The 27,696-nt window shown below is 43.5% G+C and overlaps 1 protein-coding gene across 1 annotated transcript in view; it reads right to left on the minus strand.

The window, feature by feature from the left end:
• The window catches only part of LOC146855939 (sodium-coupled monocarboxylate transporter 1-like), a 363,001-nt gene that overhangs the window by 62,022 nt on the left and 273,283 nt on the right, over window positions 1-27,696 (minus strand). The window contains exon 13 of the mRNA XM_085650685.1: window positions 960-1,063. Within this exon, the coding sequence (XP_085506811.1) occupies window positions 960-1,063 (104 nt within the window). The remainder of the gene's footprint in view (window positions 1-959; window positions 1,064-27,696) is intronic.

Raw genomic sequence — 27,696 nt, forward strand, 5'->3', positions numbered from 1 at the left:
GGTGGATGGCAGGGGTAGACTGAAAGAGCAGACTGAAACCCAGCTCACCTAAGCAAGGCAAATGAAGAATACAGACGGATCGAGGGACTATACAGAGACAAGGAATGAGCCTAGTTGAGGTATGATAACCTTCACACAGGGGAGGGGGAGAGGCTGTGTGGGTGCTGATTCACTCAGGTGTAGGGTGGTAGAAATGGAGGCAATATTTAACCCAGTAGGGGAAGTAAAAGCACGCTTGGGAAATACCCATTCAGGTTTTTATCTCTTAACATCAAAGACCTAAATTACCTAGGCAAAAGGAAACAAGCATAGAGCTACATTCGAAAGTACATCCCTATCCAGGAGACTTATCTCCTGTAGCGAGACCAATACTGAATATGTTATAAACTGTACCCCAATCAGTTCTGGTCCTTTGCAGATTCAAAGAAAACTGGGGTGGCATCCTCTGTAAAAGTCATATAGGGGTGAAGAGACCTATGGTCAAGAGAAACCAGGGGAGAGAGGGGGCAGGTGTAGTAGAGTCCGAATCCTGTTGCACCATAGATCCCACGTTCTCTATTTTTTAACTCCCATTATGGTCCATGAACCATTATATTAAGTGAACCGCTCAGGAATGCGAGGGGCAAAATAGTAGTGGGGTAGTTTGACTTGGCCAGGGACTAGACCAAACCTGTTGGTCATACATAGGCATGCGAGTCAAGTCTGGGAAGCTAATTCGGGAACTTTGAGACTTGGGGCTGGTCGACACAAGGAGGTACCTCCATCCAGATGAAAGAGGCTACTTTGTCTATCACCAAGTCCACACCACCTTCTCAACCAGTGGTTATATTTCAAGGTTGCTCTGCCTGACCCGATCCATTCCCAGAGTCAGAAAGACTTACTTGGGGTGGGCCATGCATTTTCTGTTAGAGTAGCAAGTTTCTCTTAAATTCAATCTATACATTGAGACATACACTTACCTGTTACTAGGCTAACAGCGAGACCCACAACAACAACTACTAGTACTCCAATTGTGCCGAGGTGAAGATATGACATGGAATACCAATAATCAGCAATGGCCGGTCTGAAAATAAAGAAATGAAAATATAATAGTTTGGTTGTCTTTCAAAATATAAATCTTTTGAGCTCCATCCTTATTACTTTAAAATACAAAAGGCTATTTATGAGAGCCGTTAACAATTAACTCTTTCAAAATCATGCCAACAATCTTGACCCATTCAGTTTATTTTATGGACATATTGTACTTTTTTTGTGAGACAAAAATAAGAGCACAGCAAAATACAGACTTATAAGTGTAAGCTTAATCAGCAGAGGAGGGTAAGGACATCATTTACATAAGGGATTCAGACGACAGTGTTTGAGTACAATATTTACTGTAAGGTCGTTAACTGGTGATCACATAGCTGCCGAGTGTGCAGACAGATTATGTATGACACTTCAAAGTTTCCATGTGGTCATTTGTGTCATTGAAATGGGAATTATGGATTCAAAATGTCCAGGGTGCTGTGTATGTGGACGACTCTCATCTAAGGAGTGGTGCCCCTACACAGAGGTCGAAGCGGGTAAGAACTAAATGATTCGCTTTTCCATAATGTTTGATTTAATACAAATGTGTTCCTATACTTTGTTAAGTAAGGAGAACATTCTGAATGACAGAAGACCCCTGCGGACGCAGCTAATAGATTCCCTGCAAAGCTCAGCCTGTGCTGAGTGGGGAATTCAGACACACTCTGAGGAGGAGTGGGGCTGCAGTGAGTTCTTATCCTGGGGCCTGTGCCCCTGAGGACTATCATAGAGTGTAAATGTGTGGTCCTTAGTGTAAGAAATTGGGTTGTTATTTGAGAGAGCTGGGAGTTCTATTCAAGTAAAAAACATGATCCTGGTCAGGGTGAGCCACAAAAGTCACAAAATAAACATGTGCTTAATCCTCTGGTAGTTTGGCTCAAAAGCAATCACGGTTAACTTAGAGGCAAAGAGTAAAGTATTTATGCAGCACCAAAAAAAGCATTTAGCTGAAAACACAACACAAGAAAAATACCAACCTAATTTAGAACAATAGATCACATTATAATAAATAAAATGACACACAAAAAAAAAATTCCAATCAGAGAACCAGAGTTATGAATCTTTAAAGTTTTAAATGAAAATAGCACCAAAAAGCACAAAGGGCCACTAACAGTTATCTGTTCATGCCGGAGCAGGTTAAAGTTACAAGTTCAGGCCAATCACAATGGAACGGGGCCAGATACAGAGACCAGCTTCGTCCCCGGGTCGGTTTACTGTATCAAAGTCCATGTCCACACAAGGAGCCTCAGCTGGGGCTTCGCCTTGGTGGCTGTCACTAGCTGCCACAAAAAGCAGGTCACCGTCAGAACTTTGCATTGGTGGGAGAAGTGGCAATTGTTGCTGTTGCAACAAGCCTGCTTGTGGTAGCGAAGAATCCCAAACATCTTAATTTTCACCTGTAGCTCAGTTTTGTAGCAGGAAAAGTAGACTCTGATCTGATGCCAACCATTAGTCCAGAACTGGGGGGAACCTTTGAGGACCAAGGCTCACTCTAGCAGAGGCCAGCAGCAGGGCTCATGCAGGTCCAGTTGGTGCTTGTCAGCTGGGCAGTTGCAGGGAAGGTCTCTGGAAGCTTGGTGTGTACCTCTAGCTCAAACAGTAGGTCAAGCAACTGACACTTGAAGTCACTTCTGGGGATCCCGGGTTCAAGGCAAGCAGATAAAGTCTTTTTTTATTCAGACAGCAGAGCAGGGCAGTCTTCCACAAGTGCAGGAGTGTTCTGATGAGAGATTCTGAGGGTGCCAATCTTATGCCCAGGGCCAGCCTGTTAGTGGGACTTGTCCCTTTGTTGAGCCTCCCCCGTTCCCTGGTTTCGGCTCCAATCTGAGAGGATGACAAAGGCAGGCAGGCCGAGGCGTGAGCTGGATCTGTTAGTGGCAGGACAAGCAGCCTTAGAAGTCAACAAGGAGGTGGGCACAGCCCCCAGACTACTCTCTGAAACTCAGGAACGGTTGAGTAAGGCCTTCAGGCCATCCTGCTCAGGGGAGGAACACCCAGCCCCGCAACAAGGTCCTTTTGTCCCCATGCAAGCTGAAAGGCATATTTGATTTAGGCATAAACATTACAACTCAAATGAGTGGAAAAAGTATTGCTTTATATTTTCAAAAAACTCAAGTTATCAGTTATTAAGGGTAATAATGTAAACCAGTGTTAGTCTATGGGAGAGATAGCCTTGCTACAGTGAAACACGACTTTAGGAGTTTTTCTTAGTCATGCCATCTAAAATAAACGACACGTTATACATTTAAAAATCATGCACCAAACCCTGTTAGCGCCTCTTTTAGAGGTGACTTTTAAGTGTTAAAAATGAAGGTTTAGGCCTGGCAAAAGGTTTATTTTGCCAGGTTGACATGGCAATTTAAAACTGCAAATGCTGCTGTGGCAAGCCTAAGACATGCTTTACAGTGCAACTTGACTGGATGACACAATGTGTACCACAACCCACTAGCAGCTTTTAATTTATGGGCCCCTGGGTACATGTAGTATCATGTACTAGGGACTTATGGTGAATTAAATGTGCCACTTAGGTTTATACCAATTTGACCATGTTTAAAGGAGGGAGCACAAGCACTTTACCTCTTGTTAGCAGGGGTAAAGTGTGCAGAGTACTAATGCAGACAAAAACGGTTTCAGTAAAGACACAATAGTGAAGGTGAAAGGTCTGGAGGAATACCACAGCAAAGATGTCAGGTTTAACAGCATCCTGATATGCTCTTCTGCACTTGAAAAAACACCTATGTGTCTCCCCCTACTGTGAATCAAATTTGAGTGCTTTGAGTGCCTTCAAGAATATTCTTACTTCATTATTAAAAACTGTATAAAGTGCCAGAAGTCTTCATATCATGTGTGACACCTCAATACACCGCAACACAGGTCTGGATTTATTTGCTGACAGCATGCATTCTGGGACTTCAATTTTTTTTATGTTATAGCTATTATGCAGTTCTTAAGCTCTTTCAAGTCATGCTGTGCACACTGACTCACCTACATTGTCATCGCCATCCCTGCCTCCACCTTGTGTCCTAGCAATCCGGTCACAACAATGAGCAACAATGAGCAATGATAATGATCATGACTTCATAGAGGACATCATAGATTGCATCACAAATTACATCATGACATTGGTGTAATTTTATATGACAACAACCATAGTGCTCGATTGTCCTAATCCAGATTAGAAAAATAAAAGAAAAATAAATAGAAAAAGCTGTCACAGCTTAACTGTTAGGTAATAATTAGCCATGGCACTTAAAAGGAGTTATCAGAGCGTCAATTCACTGTCAGTTACTTGATGTTTGCACGCAGACTATACAGATGATAGGCTGCTGCATTTCTTTTCACAAGTAAAAGAAATCCTTATGAAAGGCAAACACAATTGTAGAGCTGAGTACTATTGTTAACGTTTTCATGGCTTCTGCAAAGCGAATTTATAATATAGGCTGCTCCAGTTACAGTGACCAAGTATTAGATATTGTTAAACACAATGTCACAGTTTCTTGAATCTATGGCTACAAATTTGTGAGGGCCACATTTCCTGGAGCAAATCGTGTGGTTATATTTTCAAAGCCTGCAGAATTAGTACTTGAGCAGGAGGATGGCCGGACCCAGGGCCGGACTGACCCCCACAAAGGAACCCCGGCAAATTTTGTCCGACCAGCCCCCATATGGTGTGTAGCGAGCAGGCGCAGTGAGCGAGCCTGACCACTACAAGAGGGATTTCGGTGGGTTCTCCCTCCAAGAACATTTGGGAAAAGTGGTAAAAATTGTGCATTCTACAGCACATGTTTTCATTATAAATTCAACTGCATTCGCTTTTAAAGCATAGTAAATTATGACCTTTCAGTGCACCAGCATACCCAGCCACTTAAACAATTATAAGTAGGCATTTTTTTCACATCTGTGGATTATAGGTCCAATTAGAAAGTCTGCATATAAAATGTCAAAGTGCAGTTAAGACTTACTTTCAAGGAGCCCTGCTTTCATTGTGCAAACAAAATACACTTCAGAGATGTCAAAAGCAATTTCTGTATCGCTATGACAACGTTTGTTAATCAAGTCATCCTCTAATCACACTACAATTTGTATTGGTGAGATTCACAATACATATATGTCTCAATTATCTAATTGTTAGGTGAATAACACAGGAAAGTCTCATAAGACAATTTGGTCCTTCACACTGGCAATGTATTACCCTCAGAGCCTCTGAGGTGTGCTCTGGAAGAGGAGGGCACCTTGCAACAATTTACGGGCAGGGTGCTTCTCGCTGAGGGAGGGCTTGGGCCGGCTTTAGTGCTGATGGTTGACAATGTAAAAATCTTTGTTGGGGTCCTTCAGTGATTCCCTCACTATCACCTCCAACAATGCACCTCATCCTTCCAAAGCCATAAAAAAAAATGTCTGCTCTTTCCTGGAAAGTTTCGTGGTGATCCATTAAGCAGGGGCCTTAAAAAAGGGAAGGGCCAAAAATGTGTTTCTCCCATTCATTTTTCCATAGGAACATTAGACACCGCTACAGCCCAAACCACTGAAAGGTTTTACACCAAATTCGGCAGAAAGCTAGATCTTGGTCTAGAAAGAGTGTTTTTGTGATTTGGTGTAAATCCATTCAATATTATTTGAGTAATTAATGCTAAAAATGTTTATATATTTTCCACATTGAAGCCGACGGATCTCATGCTGAGCTCTGATTGGCTGCCACCACTTTGATACAATGTGTTAGCAGGCATCTTAGAACTCGGGACTAAGTCCTGAGTTCTAAGAACAAAGTTAAAAGTAAAAAAAAAAACTTAAGGGGGCAGGGTGGTATACAATGAACCCCTAGGCGTGGTACTCTGGGGTCCCAGAGAGACAGGACCTGAGGCCCCAAAAATGTTTGTAAAAATCTTGCCACAAACACATGGGGTGGGTCAGCGCCCGGGAGTGGTGCTTTTCTATTTAGGGGGAAGGGGCACATAGACCCCCTCCCCAATTCTCTAAGAGGTCCTGTGAAACTCATTCCCCAGGACGGTCTCAGAGACAGTGTCCTGGGGAGCCCACACTGCGCACAGGCAGGGAAAGTGTAATGTTCTCTGACTTGGCGGGGGCACAAAACTGCTCCCATGAAGGGGTTTCAATGCCAGCTCCCACATAACCTGCAATGGGTGCAAACAGGGGGGCCAGAGGGCTTGGGGGCCTCCCCCTGACGCCACCAATGAGGGACATGCTGTGGTGTGCCTTGGGTGGGTACCGGGGAAAGCCACTTAAAAAATTAATAAACAAGCCGGCTCCTACAGGAGCAGGGAACTGACAGGGAAGCATGGGCTCTGGGGCACCACCGTGGCACCCAAAATAATAATGGTCTGGGGTGAACTAGGCCCCCTGTACATAAAAAAATGCCAGCCCCTGCATGGCCCTGAGAAATGGAGCTGCATTCAGGGAGCTAGTTAGTGGCGGTTTCTCCACGAGGGTGGGGAGCATCACACCCGCCCGCTGCAAACCATGCAGGAAAAAATAAAATTATACCGAAAAGGGTTCATTGCCATTTTATTTTCCAGATTTGCGCACTACAGAAGCCAGCCTATACCGAACCCAGAGACAAGCGGGGCGTGTCCTATGCTTCTGATTGGAAGCAGAGGACAAGAACAGTGACTGTCTGGATGCTCCAAGGTTCACAAGTCACTTTGGCCGGCTGTGTTGTGCCGGCCAAAGTGACATGCGCACTTTACGCTCTCCACTAAGCACAGGTCTACAGGGCCTCAAGGAACATCCAGCTAGCCTGCTCCATCCAATCCAGGTGCTTCTCTCATGTTGGTTAACAGCAGGAGAGCAGTGTCTGGATTGGTATGGGGAGCTCGAATGCCGTAACAACTGAAGTAGTACATGCAGCCATGGGTAAGTACCATTTATTTTATTTTATTAAAAGCTTATTCTAGTTGTTTTTTTCAACTTTTGGAGGGAGGGGTTGTTTTGTTTTGGGCTTTTGGAGGGAGGGGGTATTTTACTTTGGGGTTTTGAAGGGAGGGGATGTTTTTTGAGGGGGGGGGAAGTGGTGGGGCACTTCACTCGCCCCACCCCTTTAAAAGGGTACCAATCGCCCCTGGAGCTGGTGGTATAAAGGTGGGCTTGGGAGTTCCTCCATGGCCCCCTCTATAAAAAAACTAAAAAGACACTGGATTTCACAGATGGGACCGGGACACCCGGAAAAATATAGAATTCATTTTGTATTCATTGTTCACTGCTCCTACAAGGAGTGCCTAAGAACACCCTGCAAAGGCTATTTACATTTGTTTTTGTTAATGTTGTGAGGGGCTGCAGAGAGTGCAGCAATATTTTTTTTTTAAACAGTAAGGGAACGATTACGATGTAGGTGGGACCGACATCGGCGTGCTGTTGGTGTCGGTCCGACCGACATCTACAAGCACGGTCAGACTGCCACATTATGATGCAGTCAGTCGGACCGCATTGCCCCAGGGACTGACTAACAGCTTATGATGGGTCCAAGGAGCCTGTCAGGCGGCTGGTCGGATCGCATTCCCCACAATGGAGGCAGTGCCTGCTCAGGCACCTGTGTGGAGAGTACGACCCACGTTTCCGCCAACCATTTTAAGCCGGTTCTTCCGACGTGAAGAGGTTGATGGGAAGACTTTTTTGGGACCCCTAGCAAGGCCCTTGTTCCCTGTCACCCTCTGCTATGGGTCCTGGGAGGCATCTGTGGTGCCCCTCCTAAACATCCCTGCATCGTGTGGCAGGCACATCAAGGTGCCTGCCACTGGGTGCATGGATGTTTACAAACATGCCTTTTAGCATTGGGGCTTGTGCTGCGGCCTTTTTCCGGGCTTCAGCACAAGCCTCAATGCTAAGAGGCAGGTTTCCGACCACCTCCACGGAGGTCAGATCATAATTAGGCGGGTTACACCGCTGGCTACCTGTTGGCCGGTCCCGTTCCCGCAACAATGGCCGTCAGACACTTGTCCGACTGCCATCATAATCAGCACCAAGTGTCCTGGGTCATTGAAACCATGACCCTAGAGAACTTACCATATTTTTAAAAGCATTACCCAGTCTGGAGCTTTTCTTCTACTACTGGGAATGCAATGCCATCTAGAAGCTGATTGTATGGCAGCATTTTATGTGGCCTGAATATGTATAAAAAGGGTACAAGGCCCTCTGGTGGTTGTTTTTATGATTGTATTTTTTGGGATGAAAAATACTAAAAGGAATACTCAGAGATTTGTTTTCTTTCAAAATAAATGTCTTTGACCCTTTATTTTCACATTTTCACCCACAAAATATAATAATAAAAAATATATTAAAAGAGTCACTGACATGGATTTTAATAGAATGTTATACAATATTTTTAAGTAATCAATATTAATAAACATTGCATTGTGCTTATTATTGAAATTTACATTTGATTAAAATTATTAGTGATTTTTGGAAAAGATGATAGATCTGAAATATATATAGGGGGTTGAGTGCCTAAGAGGAGGGGGATAGCAGACAAACCCCTGCTTCACACGGCCATATCATCAGTGATGCCATCAGTGATGTCACTGACCATGTCATGAGTGATGTAATATGTGAGGTCCTGAGCGCTGCATTGGGAGTGTTAGCTCAGGTAACTATAACTGCTAAATTTCAATGGTTTTGTACGAGTGAAAGCTGAGTCTAAATATAACGTCACTTTAACCTTTGCTTTATATGATATACATATACATATAGCTACAACATATCTGTATACATATGTATATATATAGAGAATTAAACAATAATATTATGGGGTGAGAACCCGAACCCCCCCCCAGTTTTTCTTTTTATTAACCACACATTTATTGTTTTTCTTGATTGGGGGGAAACCTCCCATCTTTTATAATTATACTGACCACCCTATACCACTACCCAAGCCTAAACCCTAAAAATACCCTTACCACCTATACCCTTACCCACTCCCAAACTTTAAAAATACACTCACCACTACCGAATCCCCCTACCTACCCCTACACCCTAAAAATATCATTACCACACTATACACTTACCCACCCCTAAACCCTTGAATATAGCTACAATTACACACACACACCCCTACGTGATAAACATGCATGGTAAAGGCATGCTTGGTTAAGGCAGCAGTGTAAAGGCTGTTTTCTGCCAGGTGCAGGCTTCAGCAACTCACATAGTGACTCAGTGAGGCTCTGGAATCTCTGCCATCTCAAACATCCTGGTTGTCACTTAGCATCAATTTTGCTCTGGGGCAGTTGAACATGAAAAGTGCAACACATTTTGTGCATGTGAAAATTATTTTTGTGAAGTAGTGCATGCATAAAATATGATATATTTTTTAAATCTTTTGCCACTTAGGCCCAATAAATGCTGTTTTAAGAATAGCGTACCAAAATTCAACGTCAAGGTGTCACAAGAAAGGACATGAGCAGTGCATTAAGGACACTAAGGCTTCAAAGCTAACCGTGACTGTGAAATTTCATTTTTTTTTAGGTTTTTGACATTAACCATGATGGCTTCTTATATCTATAATATAGTTGTATCTAGCATGGACTGTTATTTTGATGACAGAGCGCATGACAATTAGCAGCCAAAACATATTTTAGAAAAAGAATCAATATAGTTAGTTTCAGTTCCGTTTCAAAAGACTTTATCGGTTTGTGGCAAACCATAAAAGCAGACATATAAAATACAAAACAGTTAAAACAAGAATATAGAAACAATTTCTTTTAAAGAAACACTATCAGTCATGCAATTAATTTAAATAGGATGCCATACAGTTAGTGAATAAATTGACTTAGTGGAAACACAAGATAAAATTAGACAATGCAATACATTTTTTTTTTTTTTAAATAATATCTTGTACACATTTTAATAGATTGTTATACAATGAATGGATAAAATAACCTGATATGAGTACAGTAGAGTGAGCAGACAGACTAGACCTTGAGCGGTTGCAACATTACTAAGCCCACGCAGGAAAAGTTGCCATCTGGAACAGAGCCAGCAATGTCAATGGAAATGAACAAACATGACTTTACTTGAGTGTGTGCATTTGAAAAAATAAAGAGTGAATATGCAGGCTGAGGCATCTCTTTTAAACAAGATGCTGGTAAGGCCTAACAGTTAGCATAAGTCAGGAAAAGGCACTTTAAGATGTCTTAGCAAAATAGTTTCAAAGGCAATAGCATCAGATAGGCGCAAATAAGTAAATTTGTGTGAACACCCATATTTTGCACATTGTTAATAATGTACAATTTTATAAATGCACAAAATTCCCACAATAGCGATCAGTGGGATTCTTGAAGCTAGACAAGCAGCCTGCCCATCAATGACATTTTCTAAATGTACACTCAGCAAGATCTGTAAATTCTCATCTCCTGAACGATATTTTCCATTATACAAAGTATACTGCGCAAACTGCAGATAGCAATACTGGCTAGTAGATGCACTCAATAACTGTATTGCGAAATAGAGGAGTTCCCAAGGAGGTCCACAATGGTAACTGTATTATTTGATTTTAACTTTTTTGTATAATTAGTTTCTTCAGACCCTCTATGACATTAGCATATAGAAACTGAATCAATAGTCATATAGTGGGATGGAGCTTAAATGGTAAGGAAATATGATGTTTAAAAATTCTGATTTGTCGAAATTGTAACTCTTTTGTTAGCACCATGATGAATTTGCAGTTTTAGTTTTGTTCTATGAGAACATTTCCCATATAAACCCTAAGTTTTGGGGGTGAGCCAGAGATCTTTCCGATGCTACTGGGGATACTGTACGATTTCCTTCTGATTTTGCTGCTCATTTGGGAATGTTTTTGATCTTGCTTAATATTCTGTATTGTCCTATTGCTGAAAGCCTTCAGGGAAATGACTCTTTGCATCTGCACTTTATAACTCCTGTATTGCACCTTTTGAATTTTGTGACACATTTCTCAGTGCCTAATTTGGGCCGGTGGTTTCCGGTGCTCGGCACCAGCACTTAATTGGCAGCACCTGCACTTATGACAGTCTGCCACATGGTGGTCTCGTTGCCTGATTAAGAGTGAGCATAACAACAATTGTTTAATAATTCAATACATGTTACAAATTACTAATACCTGCCACTCTTGCTAATCTTATAGCTTTGGGACCTGGAATAGTCTGAACTGTCACACTGTAGAAGTGTGATGGTTAGTAGCTGGTTTGGTACTGTCATTGGCAGTGCTAACAGGGGGAAAAACAACAATTGATGGACGGAATGCAGAACAATGTCATACGTTCACCCCAGTACAGAGATCTGGGCCTAAATCCATCACTGTTTTGCTCACCATGCCATTCCAGTTTGGACCCAGCCATATGCAAATCAGTCTTGACCCTGCACCCAATGGAAACAGTCCAGCCCGAACTGCCAGGCCAGGTCCTCCCTGGACTGCAAACAAGCATCCTAGGACTGGTTTCGGGCTTTCAGCCCTTATCAGCCAGGATAGCTTGACTCCAGTGGCATGGGGAGCACGGGAACCACATCTGGGCATACCCGTCCCACTCGGGTGACAAATGCATAAACAACAATTGATGGACGGAATGCAGAACAATGTCATACATTCACCCCAGTACAGAGATCTGGCCTAAATTGATCGTTTTTTTTGCTCACCATGCCATTCCAGTTTGGACCCAGCCATATGCAAATCAGTATTGACCCTGCACCCAATGGGAACAGTCCAGCTCGAACTGCCAGGCCAGGTCCTCCCTGGACTGGAAACGAGCATCCTAGGACCGGTTTCGGGCTTTCAGCCCTCATCAGCCAGGATAGCTTGACTCCAGTGGCATGGAGAGCACGGGACCCACGTCTGGGCATACCCGTCCCACTCGGGGTGACAAATGCAAAAACACCAATTGATGGACGGAATGCAGAACAATGTCATACATTCACCCCAGTACAGAGATCTGGCCTAAATCCATCGTTTTTTTTGCTCACCATGCCATTCCAGTTTGGACCCAGCCATATGCACATCAATCTTGATCCTGCACCCAATGGAAACAGTCCAACCCGAACTGCCAGACCAGGTCCTCCCTGGACTGAAAACTAGCATCCTAGGACCGGTTTCGGGCTTTCAGCCCTCATTAGCCAGGATAGCTTGACTCCAGTGGCATGGAGAGCACGGGACCCACGTCTGGGCATACCCGTCCCACTCGGGGTGACAAATGCAAAAACAACAATTGATGGACGGAATGCAGAACAATGTCATACATTCACCCCAGTACGGAGATCTGGCCCTAAATCCATTATTTTTTTGCTCACCATGCCATTCCAGTTTGGACCCAGCCATATGCAAATCAGTCTTGACCCTGCACCCAATGGGAACAGTCCAGCTCGAACTGCCAGGCCAGGTCCTCCCTGGACTGGAAACAAGCACCCTAGGACCGGTTTCGGACTTTCAGCCCTCATCAGCCAGGATAGCTTGACTCCAGTGGCATGGAGAGCACGGGACCCACGTCTGGGCATACCCGTCCCACTCGGGGTGACAAATGCAAAAACACCAATTGATGGACGGAATGCAGAACAATGTCATACATTCACCCCAGTACAGAGATCTGGCCTAAATCCATCGTTTTTTTTGCTCACCATGCCATTCCAGTTTGGACCCAGCCATATGCACATCAATCTTGATCCTGCAACCAATGGAAACAGTCCAACCCGAACTGCCAGACCAGGTCCTCCCTGGACTGAAAACTAGCATCCTAGGACCGGTTTCGGGCTTTCAGCCCTCATTAGCCAGGATAGCTTGACTCCAGTGGCATGGGGAGCACGGGAACCACATCTGGGCATACCCGTCCCACTCGGGTGACAAATGCATAAACAACAATTGATGGACGGAATGCAGAACAATGTCATACATTCACCCCAGTACAGAGATCTGGCCTAAATCGATCGTTTTTTTTGCTCACCATGCCATTCCAGTTTGGACCCAGCCATATGCAAATCAGTATTGACCCTGCACCCAATGGGAACAGTCCAGCTCGAACTGCCAGGCCAGGTCCTCCCTGGACTGGAAACGAGCATCCTAGGACCGGTTTCGGGCTTTCAGCCCTCATCAGCCAGGATAGCTTGACTCCAGTGGCATGGAGAGCACGGGACCCACGTCTGGGCATACCCGTCCCACTCGGGGTGACAAATGCAACAAACACCAATTGATGGACGGAATGCAGAACAATGTCATACATTCACCCCAGTACAGAGATCTGGCCTAAATCCATCGTTTTTTTTGCTCACCATGCCATTCCAGTTTGGACCCAGCCATATGCACATCAATCTTGATCCTGCACCCAATGGAAACAGTCCAACCCGAACTGCCAGACCAGGTCCTCCCTGGACTGAAAACTAGCATCCTAGGACCGGTTTCGGGCTTTCAGCCCTCATTAGCCAGGATAGCTTGACTCCAGTGGCATGGAGAGCACGGGACCCACGTCTGGGCATACCCTTCCCACTCGGGGTGACAAATGCAAAAACAACAATTGATGGACGGAATGCAGAACAATGTCATACATTCACCCCAGTACGGAGATCTGGCCCTAAATCCATTATTTTTTTGCTCACCATGCCATTCCAGTTTGGACCCAGCCATATGCAAATCAGTCTTGACCCTGCACCCAATGGGAACAGTCCAGCTCGAACTGCCAGGCCAGGTCCTCCCTGGACTGGAAACAAGCACCCTAGGACCGGTTTCGGGCTTTCAGCCCTCAGCAGCTAAGATAGCTTTACTCCAGTGGCATGGAGAGCAAGGGAATGTGTCTGAACTGGGGTGGTAAAGTGAGCAAAAGAATGATGATGGATTCAACCCAGATCTGTGACTGGGAGTGAGTGTTTGAAAAGTTTCAGCATTCCATCCATCATCTCCTTGTGTTTGCTTTGTTCACCCTAAATTGGCAGGGTATGCCCAGACGTTGGTCCCTTGCTCACATTGCCACTGGATTCAAGTTAGCCTGGCTGATGAGGGCTGTTAGGGCCCAGGATGCTTGTTTCCGGTCAAGGGAAGACATGGCTTGGCAATTCAGGCTGGACTGTTCCCATGAGGCACAGGGTCAAGACTGATCTGCAATTAGCTGTGTCTGAACTGGGGTGGCAAAGTGAGCTTAAGAATGACGATGTATTCAACCCAGATCTGTGACTGGGGGTGAGTGTTTGAAAAGTTTCAGCACTCCGTCCATCATCTCCTTGTGTTTGTAATGCTAACAGGGGCAATGGGTGCTGTAGGCTGCAGTGACGTCCTGATGAGGGTCCTGGAACATAATTTTTGATAAATTAAGCGCTGGCATTTCTTAAATAGGAGATTAGGAGTTGAAGGTAATTTTAATTTTATTTTCAGATCCCAGCCAGTATAATGCAGAAGTACTCCCTCCTTTTGGAGGTTCAACCCACCCGGACATAGCAGTTGTTTGGGTTGGTGACCCGATGCTGAAGCATGCAACTAGAATACCCTATTGTAATATATGTATGTATGCAGATCTTATATCCTATATAGAAAAAATCGAGGTTGGGAACTGCAGAGCTCTGTTTGTACTAGTTAGTGTTCAAAAGCTGGTGGGGTAGAGGGGAGGTGCTGCCCTCTTTGAAGTTTGGACACAACAACAGGAGCTGCAAGTTGGGGTGTTGCATGACGAGATGGGTTTTAACTCCTGCCTGAAAGTTTTTCCAGACCCTGAATGCATGGCTCGAGAAGTTTGAGCCCTGATTCTCAAAAGCTGTGACTGATGCAAAGGGCGCCCCCTCACCCTTGAGATTCCCAGAGACATTCACCCATGCTTTCCAAAGGTTTATGCAAGCTCTGTAATGGTTTGCACTTGCCAAGGGCAGGTAGCAACTATTGACAAAGAGTAAGCTGTAAATATGTGCCAGTCTACACTCTGCTTGTGCTGCCCGGGCTAGGGAGATGGGGAGGAGTGGATAGATTGTAGACCCATGAAATGTTATTCCACTGAGGTCAGAAGCTCAGTGAGCCACTCGTTGTGGCATTGTCATCTGTCGCAATGTGGCGGTTTTGAATGCTGAGATGGGTGGTCTTCCCATGAATGCCTTCCTCTCAGCATTTAGGACAAGCCTGGAGCCAATTCCCACCTTTTTCATTTCAACGAGAAGGGCAGTTTGTGACTTTTTGTGAACTAGAGTCTTGTGTTGCGAGAGCTCTTACCATAAAAGTGGAGGTGGTCTGAAATGCAAAAACAATTTGTGTGACCAGCTTCATTTGCACGTCTCCCTTGGCCTTTTCCTTATTGCACTTTTGATTTTATGCCTGAAGATAATATGGCGTTGTGATTGGCGTGTTGCTCTTTTTACTTTATATCAATCATAGCCAATGTAAACAGTTCCTGGGATTTCTTGGCTTCTCCTATGAATGGATTTATTTATTGCTCTCTTCTCCTGCATGCCTAACTGAGTTTCTGTCTGTGAGAGTTTCTGTTATGTCTATTACTGTGGTGTAAAATTGCATTTTAAAACATACCAGGCACCTCTTCGTTAATCTCTGTGGGAAGTCCCCATTACATTTCATCAAGAAGTAAACATGAGTTTTACATTTCCTCCCATCATCAAAGGAATCTGTTGTTTGAAAACCTCCCAATTCCGCATGGAGCTTGGACTTTCTAGCATGCTCATTAGTGTGGCCTGTGAACACCCGTTCAATGCCATGGCGAGAACCTGTTTCTTAATCCCACAATTGCTTAACTGGGCTACGTTTTAAAAATTATATAATTGTTTGAAAAAATAATGCAACGTCCTGATTTACTTTAATAAGAATCAATATGCTCAATTACATGAGATAATTTGTCCTGTAAAAAGGAGTAAACATCAGACCCTATTCACAAAACAAACATTTGCAATGCAAATAGGTCTCGCATTTGTGAGTTAGAGCTATTGACGTTGTAAAGGGCAATTTCTTTTTTACCTACACCTTATTTTTTTGGAGTGAATGTATGTAGTGTCCAAAATCCCTTGGAAAGGTCCTGCACTTCGTAATAAATATATTGAAAAAGACGCAGTGTGGATTGTGTCAACAATTGCTTGGCACGCACCTCATGGGTGAAGTGTCGCCACACATGCACACCGTGGTGCTTTAATAATGCTGCTTACAAACAAATAATAGTGCTTACAAACTAAACAACGCGATCGGGATCGGAGCATGTGAATCTGAATCCCGGCTTCTCTTTCATTTTCTGGACTATTTGACTCACTATCCTGCGTCTTGGTTATCGCCAAAACACTGGGATGCTATGAAGTTTGCCAACGGGGCGGGGCAGGGGGGCTTCAGGGGTACATTAAAATGTATTCATTGCCTAGTTGTCAAAGGTCGCCCTGTGCTATTAGTTAAAAGAGTGCAGATTTTATTAAGATATTAAGAGTACTTTACTCGCATCTATGAGGAAATCGACATTAACTAAACAAAATGCCAGAAAGCGTGTCAGTTTTCACAGTGTTTTAGACAGTACTGGTTGCTTAGTTTCATTGCATTAATTTTTGTATTTACTCTTTTACACAGCATCCAAAGTAGGTTACCTAACCCCAACGCCTCGAGTTGTTAAATGACCCATAAAAGGGAGTCTTTTACAGTTGAGCAAATGTGTCCAAATGTAGTTTTGGTAGTGCCATGGAATGATCAGCCAATTAGGTACTCGATGAGCAGTTATTTAACTACACGTTCAAAATGTACGGTATTGTGGCTGTTGTTTGTTTGTACCCAACCACTTCTTTGAATGTGTTTATTAACACAGAGGTTCATCTACCAGACAGTGCTCACAGAGGGGGCGACTAAAGCACAGAACAAAATGTATTCATTTATCCTGAATGTGAAGGCACCTGGAAGGCTTAGGTGCCCGCCCGGAGAGGCTAGGGATCCTAGCGCTTCTACAGACTCTGCCGTGCTCCTCTGCACCAGCACACAGCTCAGAATCTGCCGCTTCTGCTAAGAATAGGTGAGGGGGATGAGGTTGGGGCATGCGGGAGTTGCCGGCAGATTTCCAGGTTATTGAAAGTGATGATCCTGACGTGAGGCAAATGGAGACTGACTTTGTCTGTTTGTCTGCACCAGTCTATTTTTCTACCATCTACCGGGCTCACTGCCATGTAGCCATTCATCTCTCTTTGTTAGAGGTGTGCAAGCCAATATATTAATTAGCAGGTAGAGCCAGCCGGAGAAGAGCCAAGCGTATACGAGCCAGTGGGCGAGACGTGAAAATGATCGGCATGTTAATCATACAGTAAACATGATGTAAATGTGAGATAATGTCTCTTCAGAATAAAAAAAAGTGCATTTGTTTAGCACATCACCTCAGTACACAAGATTATAGCACTGAATTGAGAGGAAGTTATTAAAAGTGTTTGTTTTAAGCATGAGTTAAAACATTCCTGCCCAACAACAATGCCATTTGTGAACTAAGAGGCGTCAGTTGCCATGCATACCCCGAATGTTACCTATTTAGAGTAACATTAAAATCTAGTTCATTAAACAAGAGAAGTTTTTGTACAGCACGCATCTTGAATGCACATATTTCAAGGTGGCAATAATAAAGATGAAAACGGAAGTGCCGATCGAGAGTGGGGGGAGGGACAGGGGAGGTCGAAAAGTCACAGATTGAGGGAGGGGGCGATGGGGTGGGGAGACAGGGAAGAAAATAGTGTTAGGAGTAAAGGGGCCAATAGCCATGGAAGGATACAAATGAAGAATGAGGAGGGATTACCAAGCCTCAAACCAATCGAAAGGCAGCATTTAAGACAAAAGCCAATGGGCAGAGAGTGGGAGGAGCTTCCACGAAGCTTCCACACCACAGTATATACTGCATGCTTTGCAAAGCGATTTCAGCGCATGCGCGCTGCAGCGCTAGACGAGGCCTAAAAGAAAATAGTGCTAGGAGTAAAGGGGCCAATAGCCGTGGAAGGATACAAATGATGAATGAGGAGGGACTAACAAGCCTCAAACCAATCGGAAGGCATAATTTAAGACAAAAGCCAATGGGCAGAGAGTGGGTGGAGCTTCCACGAAGCTTCCACACTACAGTATATACTGCATGCCTCGCAAAGCGATAGCAACGCATTCGCGCTGCAACGCTAGACGAGACCTAAAAAAGGAGTAATATACCATGGACCACATCTACTAAGAATTTATTTGGTAAAAGGGGTCGTATTTTGTACATTAGTTTCCACCAAATGCATTAGTTTTTTGCGATCCGACCTATGTATTAATAGATTGGTAAAAAAAATACTGAAGTTGAAAGTCAACCTCCCTCATGAATCTTTGAGGTAGGTTGAAAATTGCATCCCACTACGATTCTCTGCCATCACAGGGATGGTGGCCTGCAGGGATCAGCAGACTCCTTTGTCTGTGTTTGCTTTTAAACAAAGCAATCATTGTTAGATCGAACCTGAGCAGCACATGCGCTGATCTGCGAGGCATGCTGTATTAGAGTATGGACTTCAAGCCCTGCCCACTCTTCGCCCATATTTTTCATTGGCTTGTGTCAGTGTACTTCGTAAATGCTGGCTTCTGATTCGTTAATAGGCTTGTGAACCCCTCCTTAGTATCGCCTTGTCTTTGTTTGCAACCTCCCATGAGGACACTCACTTTTACATGTGTTGTTGCTCGGTAGGCTATAATTACAGCCTCTGTGCACTATTTCGTTTAATGTTTTTCTCCTGCCTTCAGCAGACAGAAAGCTGTCACGCAATGCTTTCTTTTTTATTTACATAGCACGACATGCCATGCTGATAGTGGCGGCCACGCCTCTGCTTTACTTGCTGTGCCAAACGCGGCCGCATGTTTTTTTTTCTATTTAATTCTTTTTTTTATTGCCCCATGCCGCACTTACACTTTAATGTCGGCTGAGTCTCTTTCCTTTGACGAGCTGTGTCTAAAGAAAGAGGAGTGGCCCCCATTAAAGTGAAAGCACGGTATGGGCCGCTTTTACAAAAAAAAGCATTTGTTTGTCAACTAGCCAAACAAATGCTTTTTTTGTGAAAGACCCCCATACCGCGCATTCACTTTAATTGTGGCCACGCCCCTTTCTTTAGACATGTCTCTTCTAAAGAAAGGGGCATGGCTGACATTAAAGTTAAAGTGCTGCATGGGCCTTTCTACAAACTAGCATTTGTAATCCAATAGGTGTCACATTTATGAAACTCTCGCAAATGTGAGACCTATTGCATTGCAAATGATTGTTTTTAAATGCAGCTAGTTTTGATTAAAGGTAAACAGGATGCATTAAAAAAGTATGCCCCCTCATTCCAGCCAGATGCTTTGTACTTGGGTTTTCAGGGGCAGATTTACAAGAAAGTGACGCATCTGTAGAGATGTGTCACTTTCCATGCGCCACCCTGAGAAACTCTTGCGCCACCATTTAGAATACAGTGCACCATGGCGAAAGGATTGACAGATGCGTCAAAAATTCTGGCGCATCTGTTGGGGCAAAAGTTACACATTGCTGGAGTCGTGTCGCAAGCACGACGCAACTCCAGCAATGCATTTTGAGGCCTATTCCCACTACACTGCGTCACTCCTTACACCTGCTTGAAGCAAGCGCAAGGTTTTGACGCAGTGGCGTCCTAGAAGTGAAGCAGTGAAATCTTGTAGATTATGAGGCTTTTCTGCGTGGGAATGCACACCCTGCATATATTATACCTGACGCAGGTATAATGTGACGGAGGACTTTACAAAGTGACGCATCTCCCTAGATGCGTCACGTTGTATATTGGCCGTGTATCTTACGCCGCCGCCCTGTCACAAAAGTGATGCAGCAGCGGAGCAAAAGTGCCGCAAGGGGGTTGTAAATCTGCACCTCATCTTTTCTTTGTTCCATTCCCACACTGTTGTTTTATCTACATGGTTTTCAACAAGTACAGCCTGATGCAAATCTTGCGGGAAAATATTGAACATTGCAATTTTGGGCACCTCAGAATTTGGTGAAGCATGCCGCACTGGCACATTCTCTCCCACTCGGAGTTTCAAAATTGGGACTCACTACTAACCACCCCCTGAAGTATCAAAATACCCTACTTATTCACTTTCTACAGAACTTACTCCTGGAAATGTAAGTTAGATAAGCTGACAAGTGGGAAATACACTTCGAATGTTTGCGGCTCACCATTTAATTGAGACTAGGTGGGGCTCAACATATTTGCAATGCATGACATTTTCCTAATCTCCAACACAAAATCACACACCCTTGAGAACCCCCACTAGTCTGACTTAAGTTAAAAACTACCAGTGCAAAATCTACATGTGTTGGTAAACTACTAACTTTTATATAGCATGCATTTATGCCTCATTATAATTTTGTGAATCTAGCGTAAGCTACGCAGGCATGACTTTTTCAGGCATATACACGACCTAGGCTTGGAGAAGTAAGCTCTTTAACAGAAGTAGATCTACATTCCTACACTCTATGCATATAACAAAAATACGTGAAATAAGGGAAAAAATGATCTCGACTACACTGTCCATTGCACTGATGTATTTTCATGCAGATCCAACCATGGCTTTCCCTAACGCGTAGTCTAAATTTGTCTAAATCTGAGCTTAGAAATGAAACTTCTCAGTGTGAAAGGAACTCCCCTAAGCAGATTTCTCTTCGGAGAGTGTTTTTGAACTTGAGCCAATTAGTAAAATAATTTGTGTATTAAATAACTGTGATATTGCTCAGATAACTTTAATAACAAAATATTCATGTGTAAGAGGGGCAATTTTCAGGAAGCCACACTCTCAATCAATCAGGGTTTTTAAAGAGCGGCTACTCACCCATGAGTGTCTCAATGGCACACTGTGTCATGCAATTGTGAAGATCAATAATGTTCAATGTCTTCCATTTCGAAGACTACAAATTACTTTGATGAAGAGCTCTCATTCGTAAATATTTCCCTAATTTGGAAAAAGTAGTTATTTGAGGATAATATTTTTGTAATATGTGTGTTTCCTTACCTCTCCTGCAGCATTCAGTGCTTACTTGATGCTATTGATGGTTGATATTTACCCTTGGTGTCTCAGGACATTAGATCAAACACTATTCTAATTAGTCCCGCCTTCGAATGCTAATAGATTTTGGGGGAACCCCTCCTTGTTTGCGAATGAGTTACCACTACCTTTCAGTAGTTGGTAAAGTATTAATGTTTTGAAACCAGATTTCAGACACAAAACATTAATACATGCCAAAAGGAATGGCCATTTGGAGGATATGGCCTTTTTACGCCCTTTCCAAATACTGATTCATAATAGCTTACTACACAAATTTAACGATTTGGAAAACCTTTTAACAGTAGCTTTTCATAACAAAAGAGCAGGAAGCAAATGGCAGAAAGGTTATTGATGTGGAACTCAGTGAGGAGGATAACCTCATAACAGCAGGACGTGGAGTATTTCACTTATTTGCGGATTGCAAACTGATGTCAGGGCCAGATGTACATCCATTGGATTCGATAAAGTGGTCACAATTTGTGTATCCAGCTTTAGTCAATCCATCGGTATTTTGCGAACCAACTCATGTACTAATAAGTGGTTTTACAAAATGCCGAATCGCAGTGGGTCATAATTGGACAGACCTCATGAATATACATGAGGTAGGTGGTAAATCGTGACCTACTGCAATTCGCTGTCATCACAGGGATGGTGGCCTGCTTGTTTTTAAATTGTTTTTTTCTAACTGCACTCCATTTTCCTTAAAAAAGAAATTGATATGTTTGGAAAAAAGAGAAAAGTTTTAAAAATATTTTTTTTAAGAGTAGAAAGTGGTCTTACTGACTACTGCCTAATCCTAAAATATGCTTTTGGGAGCATTTACAAAGGGAAAAAGGTCTCCGGCAGATCCCCTCCCATTTGCAAATGGGTTACGACCTCTTATGAAGTTCTGGTAAAATATGAATGTTTTGCACCCACATTTTGGTCGTAAAACATTAATGCATACCATAAGAAATCGCTATTTGGAAGGAACACCCTAAACACACTAAAATAGCAATTCCTCATGATTTCCTAAACCCCTTTAGTGATTTGGTAACATGTTGGCGAATCGCTAAATGGGTTTAGTACATTTGAAAACCACCTTTTCTTGTTTGCAAACTGCCTCTGCTGCAGATGGAGGATCCAATTGTTTTGCACCTCTCACTCCTTGTTCGACAGAGGGGCACCAAACTGAATTCGTCTGGGGGTGCTCTTTGTGAGCAAGGACTCCTTATTTGGCCCAGAGGGCCGTTATGTCGTGTCAAATAGGTTCTTAAATAGATTGCAGTTAGTACTTGGCTGCATATATTCACCAAATGCAACCACAGTTTTAGAATCCCTCTCTGAGAGGCTTTCTGATTGGCCCGCTATACTATAAATTATTATTATTTTTTTTTTTGCAGAGTTTTATATAGCGCGAACTTGACCCGAATCCAATCAGGTATCAGAGCGCTTACATAGCTCCAGTTGCGTTACATGAGGACACACATTCTTTGTTAAGCACGGGAAGATTACGTGATTTGCCCAGAATCACAGGAAGTTTAGCGTCATTACTGAGACTCGAACACAGTTCCCCTAGGTCGGAGGTCGAGCGCCCTAACCGTTTGGCCAACTCCTCTCCCGAATGCCACGGGAGACGTTAACTCCATATTAGATACCAAACAGAATAGATCACACCCCCGCTACCAGGCACACCAGCTATCAATTTTGCCAGAGCCCTATTCGACTGGCTGCATCTTTGATCTCTAGTCAACGTGAGGTGAGTTAGGAATACCCAGTCTAAAGCATATTCTTTCTGCCCCTCCACGCTCCACCCCCATAGATGACATGCTTGACTAAATCGAATAGTGAGCTCTGCAGATCTACTCACCTCTGTTCAGTACATGTCTTACCTAGGCAGAACCCTGTGAAACCACAACCTATTGCAGCTTAGCATACACTGGGTGAAAATACTCACCCCAATTCTGTCTTGGAAGCTGTAGCCCTTTCTGCTAGATGATTTCAAGTCCACCGGCTCTACACAGGGAAGAAATATACAGGGCCTGCGAAAGTCCTCCCTGGCGATATATTGGGATGCAATCCTTCAAGACTTAATAGAACCATACAAAGAGGATGACCAACCACCCTGAAAACCTGGATCAGTTTATTTACAAGTCCCCCTGATATATTTAGGGTTGCAGGATTGAGCTACTTTATTTTTAAGCCCAGCTCTCCATGCTATTATACCCTCATTGTTTAATATACAGCAATGTCCTCCAACCTACTGTTGCCTTGTAGTTTTGCAAACTAGAACTTATTTTCTTCGTATACAGGTATCACTAAAGATTTTATCTGACATCTTACGCTTTTGAGCCAATAGCCTCAATGACAAATAATATTGCGGTGCACAAAATATTTTGTTTTTCAATAATAAGTATCATGCACTGTACAATACTGCTTGCCCTGACATATTGTCTTGATTGTATGCACTTTTCTGTGCTCAATTTGACTTTCATAAAAAATGCTTTCATGTTATCTGAAATTTTAACAAAAATGTATTTTAAAACAATAGCGTCCAGGGACTTCAGGCAGGGCAAAGATGCCTTAATAAAAGTCAACTTTCCAAAATGCTTATTACAATTTCCACTTCACTAGTGAATTGGACTTGCAAAAAGTATTTCAACAAGTCCCAAAAATGTAATTTGCAGCTATCTGCTAGGTGGAGATACCATTTATGAAACGTAATATGATTATTCCAGTGCTTTCCTATGGAACAAGCAACCCTGCTTCTGTGAAAATATATTTCAAGTGCTAGTCACTATAAGGACATGTTTAACATTAACCTTAACATGGCCTACTTTTAAATAACATGTACCCTGCCTTAATGGGAAGAAGCTTTACTTAGGGATGGCTTATAAATATTTAAAAGGAGGGTTTTATGCCAAAGGAGGATTTACAGTTTAACCCTACACAGCCAGACAAATAGAAGGGCATAAACATTTTTACCATTGTTTACTAGGGCTAAATTGCACTGAGTTCTATAGCCAGGCAAAAATAGGGTTAAGCTTCTGCTTACACAGGCAAACACAAATGCAGAGAGACGTTGAAGAGAGGGAAAATTTCCAACTCTAGCCAATACCTGTGATTCTAAAATTACTTGCCGTTCACAGGCACTTTTCACAAATAGTTACAAACCAGCTTTCTTATTAATAAGTATGGAGTGGGAATCTATTTACATAAATTTGTGGATCCTAGAATTAGCTTTGAAATGTGTTTCCCTGGTGATCCTTGTCCCTTAAATGTCACAGGGATCAGAATAGTGGTACAGGTAGTGTGAGTTTCACATTAGGGATTACATTAATTTGTCAGTGGAATCATTGGTTGTGCACTGTAGATTTGGGGTTTGCATCACAAAGCTATTTACGCTTGCCTTGCAAATGCAAAGTCTTCTGTGCGTTAGGCCTGTTTGCTTTTTTTTTCAAAATCCCTTAACAGCACCCAGTAGGGGTTAACAAAGGGTTTCGGGTTTATGAAGTGTTGGTTCTGGTGGGGAGTAGCATCACAGTGTTGCTTGGTCACACATGGTAGTGGTGTGAGCATGGAGGCTTTGACAGCAATTCCCAGGTCTGGGGTATTTACTATCACCCTCTCTCCTGCTAGCTTTTACATGTCTTGTTTGTGTTGCTTCTCAAGGGACAGTAAGACATGCATTCTAGCCCACTCATTCAACTCACTGAAGCCAGCAGGATTCATACAGCTCCATTAGTACATGTGGTCTTGCACGTGGGAAAGGAAGGAAATAAGTCTACAAGTACCAAAGGAAAGTGCAGTAGACTCCAGATATGATACTCTTAGAGTGCCACAGAGTTTTTTCCTCTTAGCAACACTCATCTTTATTTGTAACCATACAGTCACAAATTCCCATAATTCTGGCTACCAAATACTGATAACCACACATCCCAATTATGCTTGCAGATAGCAAAAACAATAGAGAATAAAGACTGTGATACCAGGATCATGCATGGATATTTTTATCCTAGGCCCTCAACCTGTGTTCTGACCTGATACATGATAGTCGCACTGATAGTTTTTTTACATTAAATTATTACACCTATTTAAGGTAAGCCTTCCATACCTGCATGCATACCTTGATCCTGCTTGACGCCTGACGATTTGCTTTCACAGCCATTGGTATTAAGAGATTTAGGGCCAGGGCTTCTTGTCTTAAGCCCCGCGATTTGGTAAATTGCACGGTTTGCAAGCGGAGGCAGTCACCTGCCTCATGTCTCTCTGGGTGGGAGCATGGTTTTTTCTGGGCCAGAGATCAGCCTCACAGGGTTGAATCCACCATCTTAGGCGGCTGGCTATGTCCCTGGAAGTGAAATATGTATTTGTCTCCCCCCCTTCTGCCAGCCAGTGGGAATTTACTCGCAGGACAGTGACAAAAGGCCTTGGGCTTGAGGAAGTGTTGTTGCTCCCTTGATGGGATGGCCTGTGTGCTGGACCAATGGCTTTGAATACCTTCAAAGAGGCCTACCCTGACACAAGCAGATGTAGTTACCAACCAGGCCTGTACCCTTCTTTTGCCCCTTCAGGCAGGCTGGCCTGCATCACAGTAGGCCTCTTGATCATATTACAGTTTCAGATCCTGCTGGAATGTCAAGACCTGCAGATCTGCTGGGATTTTTCATATTACATTGTAAGTGCATTTCATGGGAGGGAAACAGAATGGAAAAACAATGTGTGTGCATTCACTGGCTGGGTGCTGAAAGCTCAGCTTTGTCGTACCAGCTCAGCTTTGTCTCTGAGTAATTTTTGGTGTACAGGGACTGCCTGAAACTGGATTCTAGAGTTAGATGTGAAGGATACTAGGATTACCATAATACACTCCCTTCACACACACACAGAAGTTTAGCGTGGTTTGGTGTGGCCAAAGACTTCAGCCATCCTTAATATGCCCAAAGTATGCACTTGAAAGGGAGAGAACAGGATACTAAGACACTTCTTGTGTATCCCCTATGTGGTTGCTGAACGACCCTGCTTTTTCAAGGGAGGGAAACAGAATGGAAAAACTTCAGCCATCCTTAATATGCCCAAAGTATGCACTTGAAAGGGAGAGAACAGGATACTAAGACAATTCTTGTGTATCCCCTATGTGGTTGCTGAACGACCCTGCTTTTGGCCTAACAAACTTCTGTTTCTGGGTTTGTTGTAGTGTTAGCTTCAAACTGGATTTTGGTGTTAGATTTTGGAGGACACTAGAATTACAATAGTACACACTCCACTCACACCCACAGCCCCAGAGCCCAAGTTATAGAGTGGCTGTAGACCTTTGCTCTCTTGGTTTTACGCTGACACATTGCATTTTGGGCCTGTTTGCAGTGAAGCAAACAGGAACTACAGCTCATGGCTTGGGAACCATTACTCCATTGCTCAGAGATGGACTAGGAGTGTATTATAGTGACTTCCACCCACAAGCTGGTAAACACTGCAAAGCTGGACCCTCACCTAGCCTTCCTCGGAACACTGCTGGACTTGCGAAATTGTAACAGCCAGACTGAACCTGCTGCACTTGGCCTCTGACCTGTGAGAAGCACCTTAGGAGGTTGGATCCCCCTCCACTTGAAATCTAAGGGAAAAAAATATCTCCAAAGATCATGAGGCTGATTCCCTGGCTGGCTCCTGGAACACAATAAAGCTGAAAAGGACATTCCTGTGAAAAATTCCAGCTGACCAGTGGCAACTGGACCTGGGCTGGACTTTGCTGTAGCTGGACTTGGTTGTTGCCCTCTGCCTGACACCAGAGAGTATTTAAGTGCACCCCCTGTGCTCCTGGGGGCCTCAGAAGTGTGCTACCATGGTTGTTTTAGACAAAAAAAGAAGTTTGGGAACTTTTTCAAAACTTGATCTCCAGAGTTTCCAAAGGACAAACCGCATGTGAAAAGCACCCTGCTAGAAGTTCCACTGCACTGATTTGGATTTTTGGATTCTCCTGCAGAGAGATGAGGTTTTCCTCAGAAAAACACCAAAGTCCCTTTTCAAATTGGGACTTGAAGATATGCTTGAACTTCCCTACTTCAAGGCCCTCACGAGGCCAATCTACTTTTTGAACCTGACCAAGGCCCTAGTGGGGTCAGCCTAAAACTGCACCTTGATTCCTGCCAACTGCAGCCATTGACCACCAGTGGCGCTTTGTGATTCTTGGTGCAATTTTCTCCTAACTCTTCAGAAAATTGATCTCCAGTTTATTTTATTGCATTTTTGGTGTCAAATTGCTCCTTAAATTTTCCTGGATTTTACATATATGAGTGAGATTTTTATTGTATTGTGTTTTTGACTTTTTAACTGTTTTGATACTTCTAAATGAGTTACACATTCTCATCTAAATTAAACCTGTCTGCTCTGAGCCCTATGAAACCACTGACTGGACGTAACAAGTTAGTGACTTTACTATTTGTGGTGGAATACCTCAATTAGTAATCCACTTCCTTCCAATATAGCACTATGAAGCCCTGGACAAAAAAAGTTCATTAGACTTTGCAAGTAGTGTGGCTCACTGGTTAGAGGCGGCAGACCCGAAGGCAGAGGACGGCCCGGGACCAGGGTTCAATTCCCGACGCGGCAGGGTCTTGGACCAGGGTCAGCGGACTTGATAATTCTCGCCTCAGTGCCTACACTAATCAGGGATCGCACTCGGCAACTCTGGGCATTAGCTT

This window comes from Triturus cristatus, chromosome 4_1, assembly GCF_964204655.1.
Source record: "Triturus cristatus chromosome 4_1, aTriCri1.1, whole genome shotgun sequence".
Classification (NCBI taxonomy): Eukaryota; Metazoa; Chordata; class Amphibia; order Caudata; family Salamandridae; genus Triturus; species Triturus cristatus.